Source organism: Euprymna scolopes, chromosome 13, assembly GCF_053919585.1.
Source record: "Euprymna scolopes isolate OS-2025 chromosome 13, ASM5391958v1, whole genome shotgun sequence".
NCBI classification, from domain to species: Eukaryota; Metazoa; Mollusca; class Cephalopoda; order Sepiida; family Sepiolidae; genus Euprymna; species Euprymna scolopes.
The window spans coordinates 127,605,245-127,624,907 of record NC_136494.1 but is presented as its reverse complement, the minus strand read 5'-3'; the positions used below and the strand labels follow the sequence as shown (position 1 = coordinate 127,624,907).

At 37.7% G+C, this 19,663-nt stretch overlaps 1 protein-coding gene across 1 annotated transcript in view; it reads right to left on the bottom strand.

The window, feature by feature from the left end:
• The window catches only part of LOC145292182 (chitotriosidase-1-like), a 75,299-nt gene that overhangs the window by 22,003 nt on the left and 33,633 nt on the right, over positions 1–19,663 (bottom strand). Inside the window, exons 4-5 of the mRNA XM_080138470.1 lie at positions 4,408–4,660; positions 2,659–2,783 (exon numbers count right to left, since the gene is read on the bottom strand). Coding sequence (XP_079994596.1) covers positions 2,659–2,783; positions 4,408–4,660 — 378 coding nt within the window. The remainder of the gene's footprint in view (positions 1–2,658; positions 2,784–4,407; positions 4,661–19,663) is intronic.

The following is a 19,663-nucleotide window of genomic DNA, read 5'->3' as shown; positions in this document are numbered from 1 at the left end:
TTAGTTGAAGAGTTAAGGAAGAACTTTTTAAAGTTGCTGAAAAAACTATTTAATTATAATTAATGATATTTGGAAAATGAAAATAAAAAAATAAAAAAATCAGTAAAATTCAGAAAACAAATTGAACCAGAAAATGGCAACCACTTTGGGAGCTAACATTTTCAAAATAGCTCATTATGTTAATGTTGTGGTGCTGTAAGGGTCCAAAATAAAAACACAACTTGATAATTAGTGGAAACAAAATATATTAAATAGAAAAGCAAGTGAAAAATGTTATATTGCATATCACTCCATATTTACATGAATAAACCAGAAACCAGCAGGAGCAGCGGCAGTGATAATAATGGCGACGCTAAGACAAAGCCCGTTCGTCGATACAACATAAATGAACACACTAAACACACACGACAACGTCAAAGCCCATTTTTTTTATGTACACACATCAACGGAATAACTCGTACCTTACTTCAACAAAGAAAACCCCCAGAGGAAACCATACATCAAAAGAAAAATCAAATACAAAACAAAAACATCACAGCAAATGCAACTCCAGCAACATATAAACACAAATAATTATCTCAAAAAAACACTGCAACACTGCTACTACTAGAACACATTCACAACTTTCTTAGCTTTAAATTGACATAACACATGTATACAAACACCAAGCAGACGACTCCCTACAACACATTAAAACAGCAAAAAACAAACACAAATAAAAAGCGAAAACGCCGACCAGCGATAAAATCCATCTTTGTCTACAACTACGTCTGTATCACCAGTATATAAATGACAGTTTTTTCAACAAGAGAGCAGATCGTCCCAGCGTGTCAAGCTGTGAATCTTGCTCTGTCACCAACCAGCAGCCATTAACCCTTCACCAGCGAAAACAGCTATTACAATTACCGTGCCACCGCACTGCCACCATCTCACTCATGATACTGGACAGCAAGTTGGTAAGACTACCCCTCTTCTGCCGCCGATAGATCATCACAGCTCACCAGCCAACAGTCATTATCCCCTCGCCAATGACAACAGCTATTAAAATTACTGTGCTCTCGCACTGCCGCCATCTCGCTCGTGATACTGGATAGCAAGCCTTGAAGACTACCCCTCCTTCGCTGCCACCGCCAGATCACCGAGGTTTGTCCTGCCAATAGCAGGAGCCACTGTCACCAACTCTCCACAGCGACACCTGCTATTAGGATTACTCCTCTTCCGTCATCGCCCCACCTGTATCCCAGACACCAGAACACTAAGCCACATTCCTGTAATCGTCACCACCGCACTCGTATTCCAAACGCCAGAACACATAAGCCACATTCCAGACATCGTCGCCCCCGTCTCAGCCTGACCTAACACCAGATCGTCGCTGAGTCATATTAAACACCTGACCAACATTCCCACCGCCACCACCACCAGAACATCCTGACACACCAAGCAGTTTGTTTTATCTTTAAATAAAAGTTTAAGCTCAACCTTTTTGTTTGTTCCTTTCTTGCTTCCATATGCTTAGTTTTGTAATGTAACAAAAGTGTGGGTATATGTCAGTTCAGCTGCCATGAGTGCAAGACTTGCGCGAGCCTTTTCTAGTCTCACACAAAAACACACATTCACATTTCAAGCTATATTACTTGTCATATACATACACACACACAAACATACGCGCCCACATCCACACACGTACATATATTCACGTTCGCGTACATACACTCACATTCACGTGTATATACACACACGCTAACGTACACACATGTACTCACACACATGCACACATACGCACACAAGGACAACGTCACTTCCCCTTTCAAAGGAAATACACACATGCGCAAAAGACTACCGGAAACGAGTATAAAAGAAAGAGCAATAAGCGGCTTTTTTCTTTTCGGCCCACACCACTTGCTACTATGTGGGGCAAAAAGCTAACAGACCGTGCGTACACATTCTCACTCTCTCTCTCTCTATCTACTACTGGTCCCTGAGAACACCTTCGCGTAGCTGACTGCTAACTGACGTCAACCCTCTATCCTTTTCTTTGTCTACACGATGGACTGCCATTTCTCGTTCTATTACATTACTCACTTCTCTTCCCACGCGCGAACAAACGATAGTGACCCGAACTTGAGATGAGCACACATTTCCTTTTCTTTCTACAACACCAGTCCCGCAACGAACGATGGTTACACCCTCGCGGACATGAACACATGCTTTATCTAAAAATTCATTCTTTCAACAGTAAATAAACGACACGTTTATCTTATCCATCAATTGAGTTTTTGTTTTCTTCAATTCCATTCATTTCATTATTTTCTTGTAACGGGATTAGGATTATTATATCCTAGTCCTCTACAGACTCGAGCATAACAGGTGTGTTTACACAAAGAGACATATTCTTCTAATTTTTATAATAAGCTGAGGAATTCATTATTATCTGTAGGGTGGACACACCACAACAAGCAGAGATTCATTAAATGGCATGAGTCCCGGAAAAACATATGAAAAAAGAAATGTATAAAAATAATTTGCACAGTGAATTAATTTGACTTGTCACTGCTAAACTATTTATGGAAAAAAATGGTGGTCTTTCTATGATCTAACGTCTTTGATATATCGTTTTTTTTTCTTATAGAATTAAGTATTGACTTAAATATTACTAACTTTTCAACTTGAGGGATATCATATCCTTTTATGATGGTCTTCTTACCAACAGGAATCGAAGCCGTTAGCAGCAAACGTTTCTTTCCGGAAATTTTGGATTCATTTAAGAAATAATCAGAAGTTTCCTTTTAAAGAAAATGAGAAAGAAAAATTAATGTTTTAGCAAATTGCCACTGAGACATAAGGGGCCCCTGTGATTAGGGGTCAGGTTTATAGGGGAATCCTATATATATAAATTATAAATAATTATTTTTATATGCCTACATACACCAGTGTTTCATGCTTATGCAATCATCAGTGTAGGAGATAACGATCAATGCTGGTTGAAGGATTTACACCCCATAACAAAGCCACCTTTGACTCCATTAACAAGGAACATATCCCAGGGCCACCGTTCATCGCCAGGAAATTAAGAGAAATTTTAACATTAATGAAGCTTAACATTTAATCCAGTCAATCTCAGAGTGATCAAATAACAAGAAGTTACGATCTCAAACACAAGGCTAGATGACCGACTTTTGCCAATTTTCCCAGATAGAAAGAATCTTATTTTTTGTTTATTTCATAAACAATAATATATTTCATAAACAATAATATATATATATATATATATGGTTCATTCCCAAAGTAAAGCCTCCTATTTTGTTTTAACTCAAAAAGTTGAAGAGTTACAAAGAGACGGGAATTGTACCATTAAAACGAGTGATCTTTTGCGCTGCTCCAGAATTTATTTTTCTACATAGTCACCACCATTCTCAATGCACTTTTGTTAGTAATGAACGATGATGAATGATAGCTGTGCATGAGTGTCTGGAGTGCATTTTGTCATCCGATGGTCATTCCAGAAGAAACTCCTATTTTTTTCTCTCAAAAAGTTGAAAAGTTATGAAGACGGGAGTGGAACCATTAACGCAAACAACCTTTTTGTGCTCCAGAATTTATTTTTCTACATAATCACCATTACTCTCAATGCATTTTTGTCAGAAATTCAATGATGCATCTCTGCGTTTGACACACGTTCATGACAGAGATTGCTTTCTTAGAGTCTTAAATGGTCAATATCTGCAACAGAGAGATGAAACTTTCAGGTCATGAATGCATAAGTTCAGTATCATAACAATGCAATTTTTAATCCCATCTGATCCAATTAAGTGGAATAAGAAAAATCGGAGGCATTACTTTTAGAATGCATCTCATATATATATTATGACTCTATAATATTTGTTTTTTGCATGGAGGAGGTCGTCAACACCTTCTTGCAATGTTGTCATCTCCCCTGACTAGGATATACATTCTACTGGGAACCACTTGTGAATTTGATATTCCCTTGAAACTTCCTCCTTCAGAGGAAGCTGATTCAACCTAACTAGGGTGAATGAGTTTCTTTTTTAAAAAAAATATATTAAAAATAAAAACTTATTGGTCACATTCTTTTATTTAGGTTTTTTTTTTTTTTTTAGTTTATCTCTGATTTTTATGATGATGATGATGATGATGATGATGATAAATTTCATCCATTATTTTACAAATGAACAAATGTAGAAATCGGACAAAAACAAAATCCAACAGGTTAGCGTTTAAAACGGATGGATTTTTTTTTTTTTAATAAAATGTTTGTTTATAAGACTTACGTTTTTGCTGTAGACAATGATGATGACGACAAATTTCACACATTATTTTACAAATTATAAAACGGACAAATTGAAAACTAATGTTTAAAAGAAATGAATAAAATGGCCGATATGTTACCTGCAAAAGTGATACATAGTTCTTTTTATCAACAGCTGGACTTCCACGACTTCCTGGATATTCCCAGTCGATATCAAGTCCGTCAAAATTTCTCTTTCTCAGAAAACCGGTAGCATTCGTGTAAAACATTTTTCTGTTCTGAATGTTAGCTACCATTTTTGAGAAGAGATATGATCCCATATTCCATCCTCCAACTCCAAGAAGAACTTGTAAATTTGGATCTTTCTTTTTCAGCTTCATGACACGGGCATACCTGAAATAAAGGCAAACAAAAATTGCCATTAGACGATTATTTAAGTTTATTTATCATTGGAATCCTTTGAGATGAGTAATTTTTGTATTCATTTATTTATTTGAAGACTGTTATCCTCATCTTCATGTGATTAACCGTGATGGGATAGGAATGCTGAGTCTCAAAACTGTATCTCCAGTAGTTACTGCTGTCCATAGTTGTTGTTGTCTCACCACATTTTTGCCAACTCATTATCTGGCCTGTTTTTTGGGTAGGATTGAAACTGCTATAATCAGACAATGCTCACTTGGAATCCGTAGAGATTCAACACTTTTATCCATTGCACCATGGGCCTCAAAGAAGGCCAGAGGATGAGTTTGCCGAAACGTGGTGCAACAACAACTATGAAGATGAGGATAACAGTCCGCAAATAAATAAATGTTTTTAGTTTTAATCAATTATTTTTCAAACGACTTTTGTTTCTATAAACTTCAACTTTTATTTTGTTGATTTCCAAAATTTTAAAAAATAAATATAAAACTAATCTTAAGAATAATAGTCTGAAATCAATTTGATATTCGTTTTTTTTTTTATTTGTTTGAATTTTCAGATTTATAAACAAAAGAATGTCTAATATTAATATTTAAGCAAAAATGGATAATATCTTTAAAAATATTAAAAAAATGAAATATTTTCATGAATATAAAATTTTTGGGAATTAATTTTCTCAGATTAATTTCTTTAATTTGATTGGAATTTATTATAACTGGAAAATTATGACATTTCCCATACTAAAATAAACGAAATGTAGTTTTCTGCAACAATGAACAACTGTGGGTTTCTTCTTTCTCTACATTGTCCTTCTTTTTATTTCTACTTGGGAGTCACCACATATCATGGCTGATGGCCACTCGAGGATAAGAATTAATGAATATAAGGTTGTAGTGTTGTAATCGTTAATGGTGTAGATTGGATAGAATTTGAATTATTTAAGGGGACCGCTCAACAAGAACTTGTTTACATTGGACTTGAAGGCTACCATACTGTATTCAACTGAGAAGCAGGCCAGCCGAACAGTGTTCTACAGGTGGGCAGTTTTGACAATTAATTATCATCAAGCAGGTTTGATGGTGTAAGAAAAGCATATTTATTTCAAAGATTGTGAACTTGTTGAAATCTGCAAGATATTTCTTCAGTCAACCTGTCTATGACAGACAGTATTTCCCGTCTTAACTCAGATTCAAACCCCAGTGCTGCATCTGTCAACCCTTCACCATCCATTCATTTCTTTTTGCAGATGCGATGCTCCATGCTTATCTCCATTTCAGACCAGAGTTTTTTTTTGACTCGTTTATTTAAGTGTCCACCATCTTTTCTCTATTCTGAAGAAGGCAATCTCTCAACGCTGTCAGCCTGACAAAACTTTGTTGCTAATCCAACTTTTTTGTTTGAAGATACTTCTGGGCATCATGGATTTATGGGAGAATAGTTTTCCAAAGGCATGGAAATAAAAGAAACGGAAATGACAGTACCGAGTTGAGAATTAAAGATGTATCTAATGTTAGAGTTGCATTTTCTCCTTCTTCCGTGAGATGTTCCAGGGCAATGACGACTTCCAATAATTTTTTATCACAATATTTTCAGTGGCTGCTCTACTAGTTCATCTAGTTTCCACAGTCCACTTGATACTTAGGTCAACTGAATCAGGACGTTCCAGCGATGTGTAGAGGCAGAAAAGAATGAGAATAACCAGTCAAGTATGCCAAAAAATTTAACAGAGTGAACTGCTAAGGCAGATTTAGTGAATGGTTTGTGTATGGCACAAATAAAACTTTTGGGTCTATTTTGGAGATGCATTTCTGCACACCCGATTGGTGGCCTGCCACAATAGTGACATTGTCAAATGCCTGGCCAATACAGTTACCAACCTGAATCCTATCGTTTTCCAGTTCTCTCAAAATCAGTTCAGAAATTTTCTCGACACTTTTAACCTTTTGTCTCGATGAAGTGGAGAAACGACTCCTCCACCTCCACCTTCATTTTCGTCATTTTTTTACGAATGCAACACCTAACTCATCTGTCCTTGTGAGACACATCAACAGTGCTATCAAAAAATATGCAAAAATACTTGCTTTCCTTGATCGATGATTTTCTTTCTTACCTGCTTTGCCAAAATGCTCACAAATTCATTTTGAATTTCTGGTGATAGATAAGAAGTAGCGATTTTCTTTCCAGGTTAACTTTCACCAAATGTTCACGGAACATAGGGTCATATTTGGCCAATAAATTTACCAATTCTAAAAAATTTCCTTTGTTTTCTTGATCTCTTTCATCATCATGGATGTCTTCCCAGTGACCCCGTAGTGCCAGATTCTGGTTAGCAAGAAACCTGATGTCCAGCAATCTAGCTAGGATTTCCCACCACTTGTTAGTTTCATTCTCAATAAGATTTTGCTTTACTTTGCCAATTACCTTTCCTTCAGCAAGTCGGATTTCTAACTACTTCCAGCTGTGCTAGCTTCTTGTTCATATATTTTTCGATTTAATTTCCACCAATTCATAAAACTCACATCAGCAGAAAAACTCGACAGTCTGTAGCAGAAGTAAAATAAGGCTTCTCTGGAAGGAGAATACACCATCCATGTTTGCAAACTTTTCTCACCATTCTGCAAAACCCGATAGAACCAGTTTTTTGTTAGCTTTCTAACGTTGCCTTTTGTTTTCATTCCTGGTCACGCTACTTCCTTGAATTCATAATCGAAGTGCTGCACAGCAGCAGATCTCTGCCTGGCAAGCATAGTGCGAATTTCATGGTTAATTGCAACAAGCCATAGACCAACATCTGTAAAATCGCTTGCAGTGTACATTTTTGTACCAACTAGTAGTTGTCCTTCCAATTCTTCAACTTCATGTGCATCATCATCATTGACAGTTTTTGATGTATCAACACTGGATTCAAGTGCTTCTCACAGAACTATACATATTTTTAAATATTTAGGTGCGCGTCCTAAGGACATTTTTCTTGTATTATCTTTTACAATTTATATATTACTAAAAAAATAGTTTTAAATAAGATTCAAGTGCCTCTCACAGAAATATACATATTTTTAAATATTTACTATTGTTTGAAAGCAAGTAAGTCGATTTTTCTAAGTTAGGTACGCGTTCTAAGGAGATTCTTCTTGTATTATCTTTTACAATTATTATATTAATAAAAAAAAAGTAATGAATTAAAATCCTATTACCAGAATTAATTCATAATACATTTCGGTTTATTCATAAATACGTCAGCGATTATAAAATTTTGTTAATAATTCAAAAGAAAAATCAATTACTCCGTGACTGTTCCGAAACTTGAAAGGAATTCGGCAGTATTTAAACTATTGAAAAGAAAGCCACTGAAATAGTATTTGAAGTGTAGTACTTAGTTCCTATTTTAAATTATATTCCCCGACAGGACGATTATAAAATTTGTTTTCAGTCGATTTTTATTCCATAGTTGCTTAATGTTTCTACAATTCCAAAATTATGTAATTTTCTGTTGCTAATTTTCCAGTGTCCAATTTTCCGTTGCATCATTTAATTATCAGTGATGTTTGAAAGTATTTTTCTTGACGAAAATGTTGTGTTTAATTTTTCAGCATTTTTTCAGAACATGTAAATCAACTGCTTTCTTTGAAAGGTTGTTACCTAGAGAATTTAAGCAATTTATTATTATTATTATTATTATTATTATTATTATTATTATTATTATTATTATTATTATTATTATTTTGTTTTACAAGTAAAATAAATTAGCATCATATTTTGATGTTATTATCATTTTAGTTTTAGTGATAATTTAAAAAAAAAATTATTTATCATTAGTACAAATAATGAAAAATTAATTAAAAAAATTTTAAGAGTCGATTTTGGAATCGGAAAATAAGGACACATTTTTCCGATTCCGATACCTCTAAAAGTTCCTGTTTTTTTACAACCTGGTGTAAAATTTCAGATTTTTTTGTTAGCTTTTATTTATTTTTTTTATTTTCTATTTTTACCCTTTCAAAATGCCGCCTCCTCCCTGGGCAGACTGCCTCCTGCCTCCCCCCTTGTTGCGCCATTGTATATTTTGTCATCTTTGATCTAAACACCTTAACAAATACAATTAATATTGCTCAGCAAATAAAGAGTTATCTCTCTTGGACTTGATCTAAGTTATCTCCCTTTAAACTTTTACTAAAGTGAGAATGACTTTATAGACTAGTCTTTTGGCTAATGTAGTTCAATACTATACTTTATCTTTTCTGTCCTTATTTAGTGATGAATAAATCCTTACAGACTGGGGCAATTTTTATTTTTATTCCCAATCCAATCCTTTTTCGAGAACTGAATATTCCTTTTAATTTATTTATTGCGGACTATTATTCTCATCTTTTGGCCTTCGTCAGGTGGTAAGCGCGACGGATAGGAACTTCAAATCTTCCAACTGCATTCACAGCAATTACTGCCATCCGTAGTTGTTGTCGTCTCACCAAGTTTTGGCCAAGTAAGCCTCTGGCCGGTTTTGGGTAGGATTGAAACCGCTATCTTCAGACAATCCTCACCTGGAACCTTAGATATTCAACGTCTCTATCAACTGCGCCACGAGCCCCGAAGGGCGATCAAGGTTGGATTTTTTTATCTTATAAATCCAGGTTTTATTTATTATCTGACGAAGGCCAGAGGAATAGTTGGCCGAAACGTCGTGAAACAACAACGAATAAAAGATGAGAATAATAGTCCACAATAAATAAATTAATATAAATGATACTCATCTCAATAATGAATTCCAATTAAATAATATATATACCATTCGATCATGGAAGATCAGATAATAAATAAAACCTGGATTTATAACATAAAAAAAATCCAACCTTGATCGTCTTTCAGGGCCTGTGGCGCAGTTGATAGAGACGTTTAATCTCTATGATGAGCATTGTCTAAAGATAGCGGTTTCAATCCTACCCAAAACCGGCCAGAGGCTTACTTGGCCAAAATGTGGTGTGACGACAACAACTACGGATGGCAGTGATTGCTGAGAATGCAGTTAGGAGATTAAAAGTTCCTATCCGTCGCGGTTACCACCTGACGAAGGCCAGAGGAATAGTTGGCCGAAATGTCATGAAACAACAACTAATAAAAGATGAGAATAAAAGTCCGCAATAAATGAATATAAATAATACTCATCTCAATAATGAATTCCAATTAAAATAATGGATATTCCTTACAGTAAAAACCAATTTTGTGCCTAACTCTGCCATTCCCCACACAAATTTATTTGACAAAAAAAAAATTCTTTTCACTGAAAAGTAACCATTCTTCTTTTTTCACAGAAAAAATAAATAACTGTTCACCGAACATTCGAGTCAAAACAAAAATTCATTACTGGCGACTAGCCATTCAAAATAACCTTCACTGAAGAACAACTCATAACATTGCCAAGGTCGCTGGAAAAATGGTCGGATCCTTCTATTGATCCAGTAGATATCTCACTGCTGATGCAATTCTCTATCTATATAAGAGCCAGATACGTCCAAGGATGGAATACTGTTGCCACATATGGGCAGGAACTGCTAGAAAAGACTTGTCCTGCCTTGATAGGGTTCAAAATAGACTTCGTGGCCTTGTGGGAGATGTCCTTTTCTCTTCGCTGCAACCTCTATCTCACAGAAGAGATGTTGCGAGTTTTTCTCTGCTTTATCATTATTTTCATGGAAAGTGTTCGACTGAGCTTCAATCTATGGTCCCCCCTCGCCAAACTTTCACAAGAAACACTCGACTAGCTGAAAACACTATCAATAATTCCCCCCACTCTTTATCTGTGCCTAAACCAAAACATAGATTCCATGATCAAAGCTTCTTTCTTAGAACTGCACGCCTGTGGAATTGTCTTCCGTTTTCCTGCTTTCCAGCTGTCTATAATATGGTTGTCTTCAAGTCCAATGTGATCAAGTTTCTGATGAGCTGTTCCACTTAAGTTAACAAATTTACTGAATTTCCATTACTATCGATTACTATATTGTCCTTTTGACTACTGTACACTTTTTAACCCTTATCCTTGAGTGGCCTATCGGCCTTGATAAGCGGTGCCGCCTATGTAAAAAAAAATAAAATAACATTTACTTTTTCACAACCTCTACCGGAAGTCATTTCTGAAGTAAATTTTTCAACAAAACAATATGTCACTGACGTTTAACAATCAGAAACAGCAATTTAATGACTTCAAATTCCACTAAAATAATTCAAATTTAAAGACATTTTTACAATTCTATGAAACAAATTTGAACACGGTTATACAAACAAGCCTCGTGTGGATAAAAGCGGATTTTTACAAACAACTGTCATCAACGGACATATTAAAAATCTTCACTACTTCAAATTTTCTAATAAACAACTTACCATCACAGTTACACATAAAAGAATCTTTCTTTTATTTCATAAACATTTTTAGTTTTGTGCCGAAAACAAATCCAAAGAAAAGGGTGTTTGTAGCATACGGATTTGCAACAAACATAAATAGGAGCAAATTCTCATAGCTGGAGAGTTTCCTTCCTGGCATGTCCAATTAGAAGCCAACTCTCGGTCACATGACCGAATTTATAAAATGTTAAACCAGCAACACACTCGCTCTCTTTCTCCTCAGATTTTAGACTGAGAACAACTCTACATGGAACGGACCTATTACTTCCAACTTCTCTCTTGTGACACACACAAGAACTTACCCAGCCTACGGGCATGGGTTTCGACTATGACGTGAAAACAAACAAGCCAACATGGCTATCTCTACATGCTGTACACATACATACTCTCTTTTTATCACAGGACTCTTTAATCTTTTGCCCATACATGGACGCACGATCCTACTATGAACTTCTAGGTCGGTTGGTTGGTTGTTTTTGTTTTATGGCATATCAACCCTTTTCGGGTTATTTAATGCCGAATCCAAAGATTTTGAAGAAAAATATTTTTAATGGAATATATTTGTTGTTTTCACGTCGGTTTCTGTTTAACCCATAGTTGGGACCCTAACAGGTACTACCACTCCAGGTCAGAGTGGACCTGGGAGCAATGGTAATTAAAGGGTGGCTCCACACTCCCCAAAGCCCACAATCTGGGGCCTCACCACTGGATATAGTTTAAGGTCATATCCAGGACCCCATTGACTGATTCTAATGCCCCACCGAGAGAGACACAAACTTCTAGGAGACAAATAATATATCATGGCTATGCACGATTACTTCATACACAGACATATCTGAACTCTTTTTCTTTCAACAGACCTGTATAATCATCAATGTCTCTACACAGAAACTCTTTTAACGCCTAATCCGTTTCATTATTCTTACTAATGAAGAAAATCAATAAAGTTGCTTTTAAATGTTAGAATGAGACTTCTTGTTATTTTTACAGTCCTCTCATAGCAAAGTCAATATATATTTATCACCCCCCCCCACATCTTTAAGGAAAGAGTAAACGAGCTCTAAAAGAAAAAAGTGAATTTTAAAGAAGATTTCTTGAGAAACTCCCCTTTAGTAAAACAAATTTGTTTAGTCGGATCCTGTTGTTTGTTGAACAAAGGAAATTTAAGAATCTGAGTTTCTTTAAAAAAAGAATGTTAGAGTAAGAAGACTCTAAAACAATTAAATTTATTTGACCAGAAGAGGTTAAAAAGAATAAGATTCTGAGGGAGACTCTTAAAGAGGAATCTGTTTTGAGATAAAAAGGGGTTGAAAACTGAGATAGGTTTTGAAAAAGAAAACAAAAAGAGGCCATTTTGAAACAGATTTCAAAGAAAAAAATTTGGTCCAGAGGCCATTGGAAAAGAGACTTTCCAGCCTGATATTTGAAAAGATCTTTTAATTGTATATATCCATTTTTATTTTAATTGTATGGCTTTTTTTTTCTCAATCTCTTTGTTTGTTTTTCTGTGAAAACTCATGCAGTTATTATTGGTTAGTGTTGAATCCAAAACTTATACCCTGATATTACTTTTCAAAATTACCTTTTTTGTGACTCCTTTTATGTTTTTTTTTTTTTTAATCATTGTTAACCTGGCTTTGGAAAATAAGCTAGTTTTTCATTTTTTAATGCTAATAAAAATAGCTAGCTTTTCATTTTTTTCATGCTAATAAAAACAGCTAGCTTTTCATTTTTTCATGCTAATGAAAACAGCTAGCTTTTCATTTTTATTGCTAATAAAAATAGCTAGCTTTTCATTTTTTAATGCTAATGAAAAAGGTAGCTTTTCATTTTTTCATGCTAATAAAAATAGCTAGCTTTTTATTTTTTAATGTTAATAACAACAGCTAGCTTTTCATTTGTAATGCTAATAAAAACAGCTAGCTTTTCATTTTTTAATGCTAATAAAAACAGCTAGCTTTTCATTTTTTTCATGCTAATAAAACAGCTAGCTTTTCATTTTTTAATGCTAACAAAGCTGTATTCAATTTCTACCAGACCTCCCTTACTTGTTATTTTAGTTTCTTTCAATTTATTTGTTCACCAAAAGTTGGACTTTCTTAGCGACTGCAAAATTATGAAAATGCAAAGATTTATGAATGTTTTTTTTTTGAAAAAATATTTCAAATTTGTTTTGAAAAGAGGAAAAAATAAAAGGATTTTCTAGAATAGCCAACAAAGCAAAAATAGATGAAAAAAAAAAAAAAAAGTTTACACAAATTATAAATATCAGGAAATCCTAGGGGTATAATTTTAAATTCATTATGATTAAATTTTTAATTAAATCCATCATCCAATTGTAAGTTCTTAGAAACATAATATTTACGAAACTTTAGGGAATTTCCCTAATAAAATAAAATAACACAATTCTATGAACAATGACAAACAACTTCTTCAACTTAACAAGGGAAAGGTTTATTTGCAAAGCGTACTGAAGGAAGAAAGTAGAGTCGGGTCTCCACTGCCTTACGAGGTAGTTACAGCCCGCGGCTGTCGTCAATACCTTTAGTAGGAGCAGCGAAGAGAACAGGCGTCGAGCACCGACGAAGGCTGGTAGCGTAAGAGAGAGTTTTCTTCTGGGACCGGAAGCTGTCTGGTCCCTAGGGGTTAATTTGTATTCGTGTGCAAGTCCTCAGATTGGACAGTTTAACGCCTCATAACTCACTCAGAGGAAGCGAATGCGCGAGAAGAAAAGGGGTCTATTTGTGTCTGCTACATAACCCCCTGCTTAGGCTGAAAGCCGACAGAGAGAAAGGTAGCATAACAAATAGCAGAAAGAAAAATACAATAAGAAATGTCCGTCTCTTTAGGTTATTTTCTTGCAGAAAAAAAAATGTTCTTACTTTTCTGTGAAAAGTTGGAATATTTGCACAAAACGTTCTGTTCTAAAAAGGAGAGAAGAAAAAATGTTCTTTTTCAACAGAAATACACTGTTTTGCAAAGTCTCTTCGGCCAATGTACCCGTCGACCACTACGTGTAGTGGTCACATAATTGTTCTCACGTGGAACATTTACCTCAGGTGTATGATTATGCTGTGTGTATGTTGGAGGAATGTGTGGCTCAGGTGTTAATGTGTCCAGAAAGGCTCTTTTTACCCTATCTACCGATACTGTCTCTTTTTTACCACTAATGTCTAGGATAAAAGTTTTATCAGTGCGTGAAAGCACGCGATAAGGGCCAGTGTAAGGTGGAGTTAGGGGGGCTTTTACTGCGTCCTTTCTAAGGAACACGTGAGTCCATGTCGCTATGTCCTTCGAAACCAAAGATTTAATGGTCTGTTCCCTAGGGTGCATCGGCGGTAGCTTACTGAGATAAGCTCGTAGTCTGTTGACATATAGAGCTGTGTCAGTTGATATATCCTCTATCGGGGTCAGCATCTGACCTGGCAACGATAGAGGTGCTCCATAGACCAGTTCGGCTGCGGAATATCCCAGGTCCTCCTTGATTGATGCCCGACAGCCAAGAAGGATGACCGGTATGTACTCGCTCCATCGCTGTTGATCAGGGTAAGCGCGTAATGCAGCTTTCAATTGGCGATGGAAGCGTTCTATCATCCCATTTGAAGCAGGGTGATAGCTTGTTGTCCGAATGCGAGTGATCCCGAGGATCTTGGACAGTTCCCGGAATAGGTGGGATTCGAATTGTGCACCACGATCAGTGGTGATTGTAGTGGGAACTCCGTAGCGCGATATCCAGCCTGATATAAGGGCTCGCGCTACAGATTCAGCCGAAATGTCACTAAGTGGGATGGCTTCTGGCCACCGTGTGAAACGGTCTATGCAGGTCAGGAGATAAGTGAATCCCTGACTGACCGGCCATGGTCCAACCAAGTCAATGTGAACATGGCTAAACCGAGCGTATGGGGTGCTGAATGTTCCAAGGGGTGCGCGGATATGCTCGTGCACCTTTGATTTTTGGCAGGATACACAGGAACGTGACCAAGCAATGATGTCACGCCTCATGTTAGGCCAGAAAAATCTAGCTGTAATCAGCTTTACTGTGGCTTTGCGTCCGGGGTGTGCCAGGTTGTGTAGAGTGTCGAAAACAACTCTACGGTGGGTCGTTGGAACGAATGGTCGAGGTGAATCCGTTGAGGTGTCACAGATGATCTGCGTGTCAGAAGTAGGCACGGGCAGATATGCGAATTTGCAAGTCCCGAATTCAGGTGACGATGGATCCAACGTGTCCAGACTTGGCTGGTCTAAGGCCATCTGTTGCAAATCGATATCCGATGGTGAGGACAGAGAATTGATGGGCAGGCGAGACAATGCGTCTGCTGCTGCGTTCTGCTCACCCGCGATATGTCGGATATCACTAGTAAACTGCGAAACAAAGTCCAAATGACGTGTTTCGCGGGGAGAATATTTGTCCGGCTTAGCACGCAGTGCGTATGTAAGCGGACGGTGATCGGTGTAGATCACAAATTGTCGGCCCTCGAGTGAATGTTGGAAGTGTTTCACTGCGAGGTACATTGCCAGTAGTTCGCCGCCAAACGTGCTGTAACGTTGTTCGGCCGGTTTCAGCTGTCGCGAAAAGTATGCTAGAGGTTGTAACTGTTGTTGGTGCTGCTGTTGCAGCACTGCACCTACAGCTGTGCCCGATGCATCAACGACCAGTGAAAACTGGGCATCGGGTACAGGATGTGCCAGCAAAGATGTCGTCGCTAGTTTATTTTTCACTTCAGCAAATGCTCTAAGTTGGATCTCATTAAGTGAGATCTGCTCGTTTTTCTTCTTCCTGTTACGTAACAGGTCGGAAAGAGGAGCTAAGAGATCCGCACAGTGTGGGATAAAGCGTATGTAGTAATTCAACAGACCAAGGAAGTGCCTAAGTTGGCGAAGTGAAGTGGGCGGTTGAAGGTCTTGTAGAGCCTTCATCTTTTCCGGCAACGGAGATATACCGTCTGGGCTGATAATGTGGCCCAGGAAAACTAGTGACGTAACACCGAAAACGCATTTACCAGGGTTAATCCTCACTTGGTATTGCTGAAACCGTTCAAAAAGTAGGCAGAGGTGAGTGACGTGTTCCTCAGGTGAGGCACTTGCCACGAGAATGTCATCTATATAGTTATAGACGAAATCTAAATCACGCACTACTTCATCCATAAAGCGCTGAAAAGTACTGGCAGCGTTACGTAGGCCGAAAGGCATAGTAAGAAATTCAAACGCTCCAAATGGAGTTGTAACCGCAGTTTTGGGTATGTCGGCCGGATTCACCGGGATCTGATGGTAAGCCTTAACCAGATCTAGCTTAGAGAAAGTCTTACAACCATGCAGAGAGGAAGCAAAGTCCTGAATATGCGGGATTGGGTAACGATCAGGTACCGTCATGGCATTGAGTCGTCTATAGTCCCCAGTTGGACGCCAATCTCCGTCTCGTTTTGGAACCATATGCAGAGGGGAAGCCCAAGGACTGGACGAGGGGCGTATAATTCCCAACTGTAGCATATGATTAAATTCTGCCTTCGCTGCTTTAAGTTTATCCACAGGAAGGCGACGAGGGCGTGAGAACACAGGAGCACCTGTGGTCTCAATGTGATGTTTTGTGGTGTGCGTGGGTTTGCTCACCACAAAATTTAAATTGGTTAACTCCGGGTAGGAGTGTAGCACCTCATGGTATGGGTCATTTGCAGCGGCAATGAAAAATACCGGGCTGATAGATGGGGCATTAGATAACGAGCCAGGGACGGAAAGTTCCGTGCTAGCGTCTATCAGCCGGCGTCTGCGCATGTCGACCATTAAATTAAAATTATGCAAGAAATCCGCGCCTAGTATTGGGTACGGTAGATCTGCTACAGTGAAAACCCACGTAAAGTCTCTCCGTAAATTCAAGTCCAGAGAACGTGAAATTTGACCGTACGTGGGGATAGGTGAATGGTTCACCGCTTGCAGTGTTATCAATGACACTGGTGGCCTTTCTTTAAGTAGCCTAAGTGGCCATATACTACAAGCAGCGCCAGTGTCTACCAAGCAACGTGTTTGAGATTTTACGTCAGTGACGAAATAGGCACGGTTATTTGCATTTTGTGGAAAGTTTGCCGTGCTCGTCTTTCCACAATTTAGTTTCCCTGGTTGTTAAAAGTGCAGGGCATTTTACAGTTCCGTGCTTCAGCGTCATAGCGACTATGATAAAAACATAGTCCCAGCATGTTTGCACGGCGACGGTGGTGCGGGGAAGATGAGCGGCTTTTGTAGCGGCGTCTGGGTGAGTGCGACCTGCCCATATTGAGCTTGCTCACCTCTCTAGTGAGGCGTTCGATGGCCGTTAGTATAGCCACCGATGTAGCATCCTGTCTTACATTTGCGGTGCCTGCGGGTACCTCAGCAGGCTGTTGTGGAATCGCCGCGGTGGTAGGCCCCCTCACAAAGTCCATGACCTTGTCCGCCGATGCTGCTACTACATCGACGGTGTGTTTTTCAAACATTGGCGCAAGTATGGCCTTTACCTGCGCCGGCAGCCTTGAGAAAAAGAGCTGCTTAATTAAGGCACTGTCAGGAGGGACGTCCTCTGCCAGTTCCCTCATTCTACGGAGTAGTTCCGTCGGCCTGCGGTCACCTAAGTGCTCGTCATGGACCAGCGTTTGAAAACGCTTTTCCGCCGACACGGACGTCCGTAGTAGCACCTCCCGTTTTATGCTATCGTAAGTGGAGTTTAATGGGGTGTCCGTTATTAAGTCCTTGACCGCAGGAGTCAATGACGCGGGGAAGGCACTGAATAAAATGTGCAGCTTCGTTTGCTCTGACACGTTGTTCGCCGCAAAATAAGACTCGAGTTGAGCAAACCAAACCCGGACGTCCCCAGCGAAGGCAGGCAACGTTGTCATCGTCACTACCGAAAGTAGATACCAAATATTTAAAAAAATATATATATATATAATGTATCCGAAATCTGAAAGGACGCCGAATATGGACCACGTGGAGAAGAAAGGAGAAATATGGAGAAAATCTTTAAACAGAGACAATACAAAAAAAAAATTTTAACAGGCTAATGGGGGAGGAGAAAAAAGAAACAAAATTACCATGAAATAAAGCTAAAACAAAATTATACCAGGAAGAGCCGTGAAGCAAAAAAAAATGTGGACAATATGTTTTTTTTTTTTTTTTTTTTTTTTTTTTGTAAATGTGTGTGAACCTGAAGATAAATGAACTCTTTAAGTACTTACATTTTGGCCGAAGAGTGCTAATGCGGAAAAACTTCGTGAAAGTTCTTTTTTTTTTTTTTTTTTTTTTGAGTTTTTTCTTATGCGCGGTGCGCGTTAACACGGCAGAAATGTTCAAGGTAGAAAAAAGATAGCATTAGAAGTTCAAGTTTGGTATAAGAATTTTCGTACACCAAGAAAGTGTCACCTCTTTTTGTAGGTTGGCGTTTTTTTTATGTGTAGCCCGAGCCGTTGTGAAAGAAAAAGGTGTTTTTTCTTTGTTTTGTTTCAAGGAAACGTATCCGGTTGAACGTTTTATTATTATTATCCGTGAAAATGTGGGATGTATTTGAAATTACATGCGTTTCCGTTAAAATCTTTTCAGCTTTTTTTTGTGTGTGACACGTGTTTTTGAAAATGTTTCGTTTACCGTGTTTGACGAGGATGATATGGTTTTTTTTTTTTTTTTTTTTTTTTTTAGTTTTAAATGTGCTCTCCCGAATCCGTTGTCTGTTTATGTGTGTGGTTGGAAACCATGTGCTGGTTTTTAAAATGCGCGCCTTACCCTGTTAAAAAGCGAAAGAAGTGTCTGTTCGGAAATGTGTTATCACGACGGAGTCACCATTTTAGGGAATTTCCCTAATAAAATAAAATAACACAATTCTATGAACAATGACAAACAACTTCTTCAACTTAACAAGGGAAAGGTTTATTTGCAAAGCGTACTGAAGGAAGAAAGTAGAGTCGGGTCTCCACTGCCTTACGAGGTAGTTACAGCCCGCGGCTGTCGTCAATACCTTTAGTAGGAGCAGCGAAGAGAACAGGCGTCGAGCACCGACGAAGGCTGGTAGCGTAAGAGAGAGTTTTCTTCTGGGACCGGAAGCTGTCTGGTCCCTAGGGGTTAATTTGTATTCGTGTGCAAGTCCTCAGATTGGACAGTTTAACGCCTCATAACTCACTCAGAGGAAGCGAATGTGCGAGAAGAAAAGGGGTCTATTTGTGTCTGCTACAAAACTAAGAAGTTGCTGGTTTCAGCATGGTTGATCATGTGTTATTTGTTTTTAACTAGATGTATTTTTATTTTAAATAAATAATAATAATGTTAGAAATTCACTGATAATTAAATTATATTTAAAAATTGGTGTAAACTTACCTCAACTGAATCCAATAATTCGAAACGTTAGAATGCAGAGCTACCCCTTTTTTTCTTGACAAAACATGGCAACTTTTACACCTGACAAAGGTCAGAGGTTACATCGACCAAATCGTTGTGCAGATAACATTCAAGATGAGAACAATTGTATGATTAATCTAAACAATACAGACTACCATTTGTTTTTCATTCTAAATTGATAGATTTTACACTAGCTTTATTTTTTAACTAAAAAAACACTTTAAAATA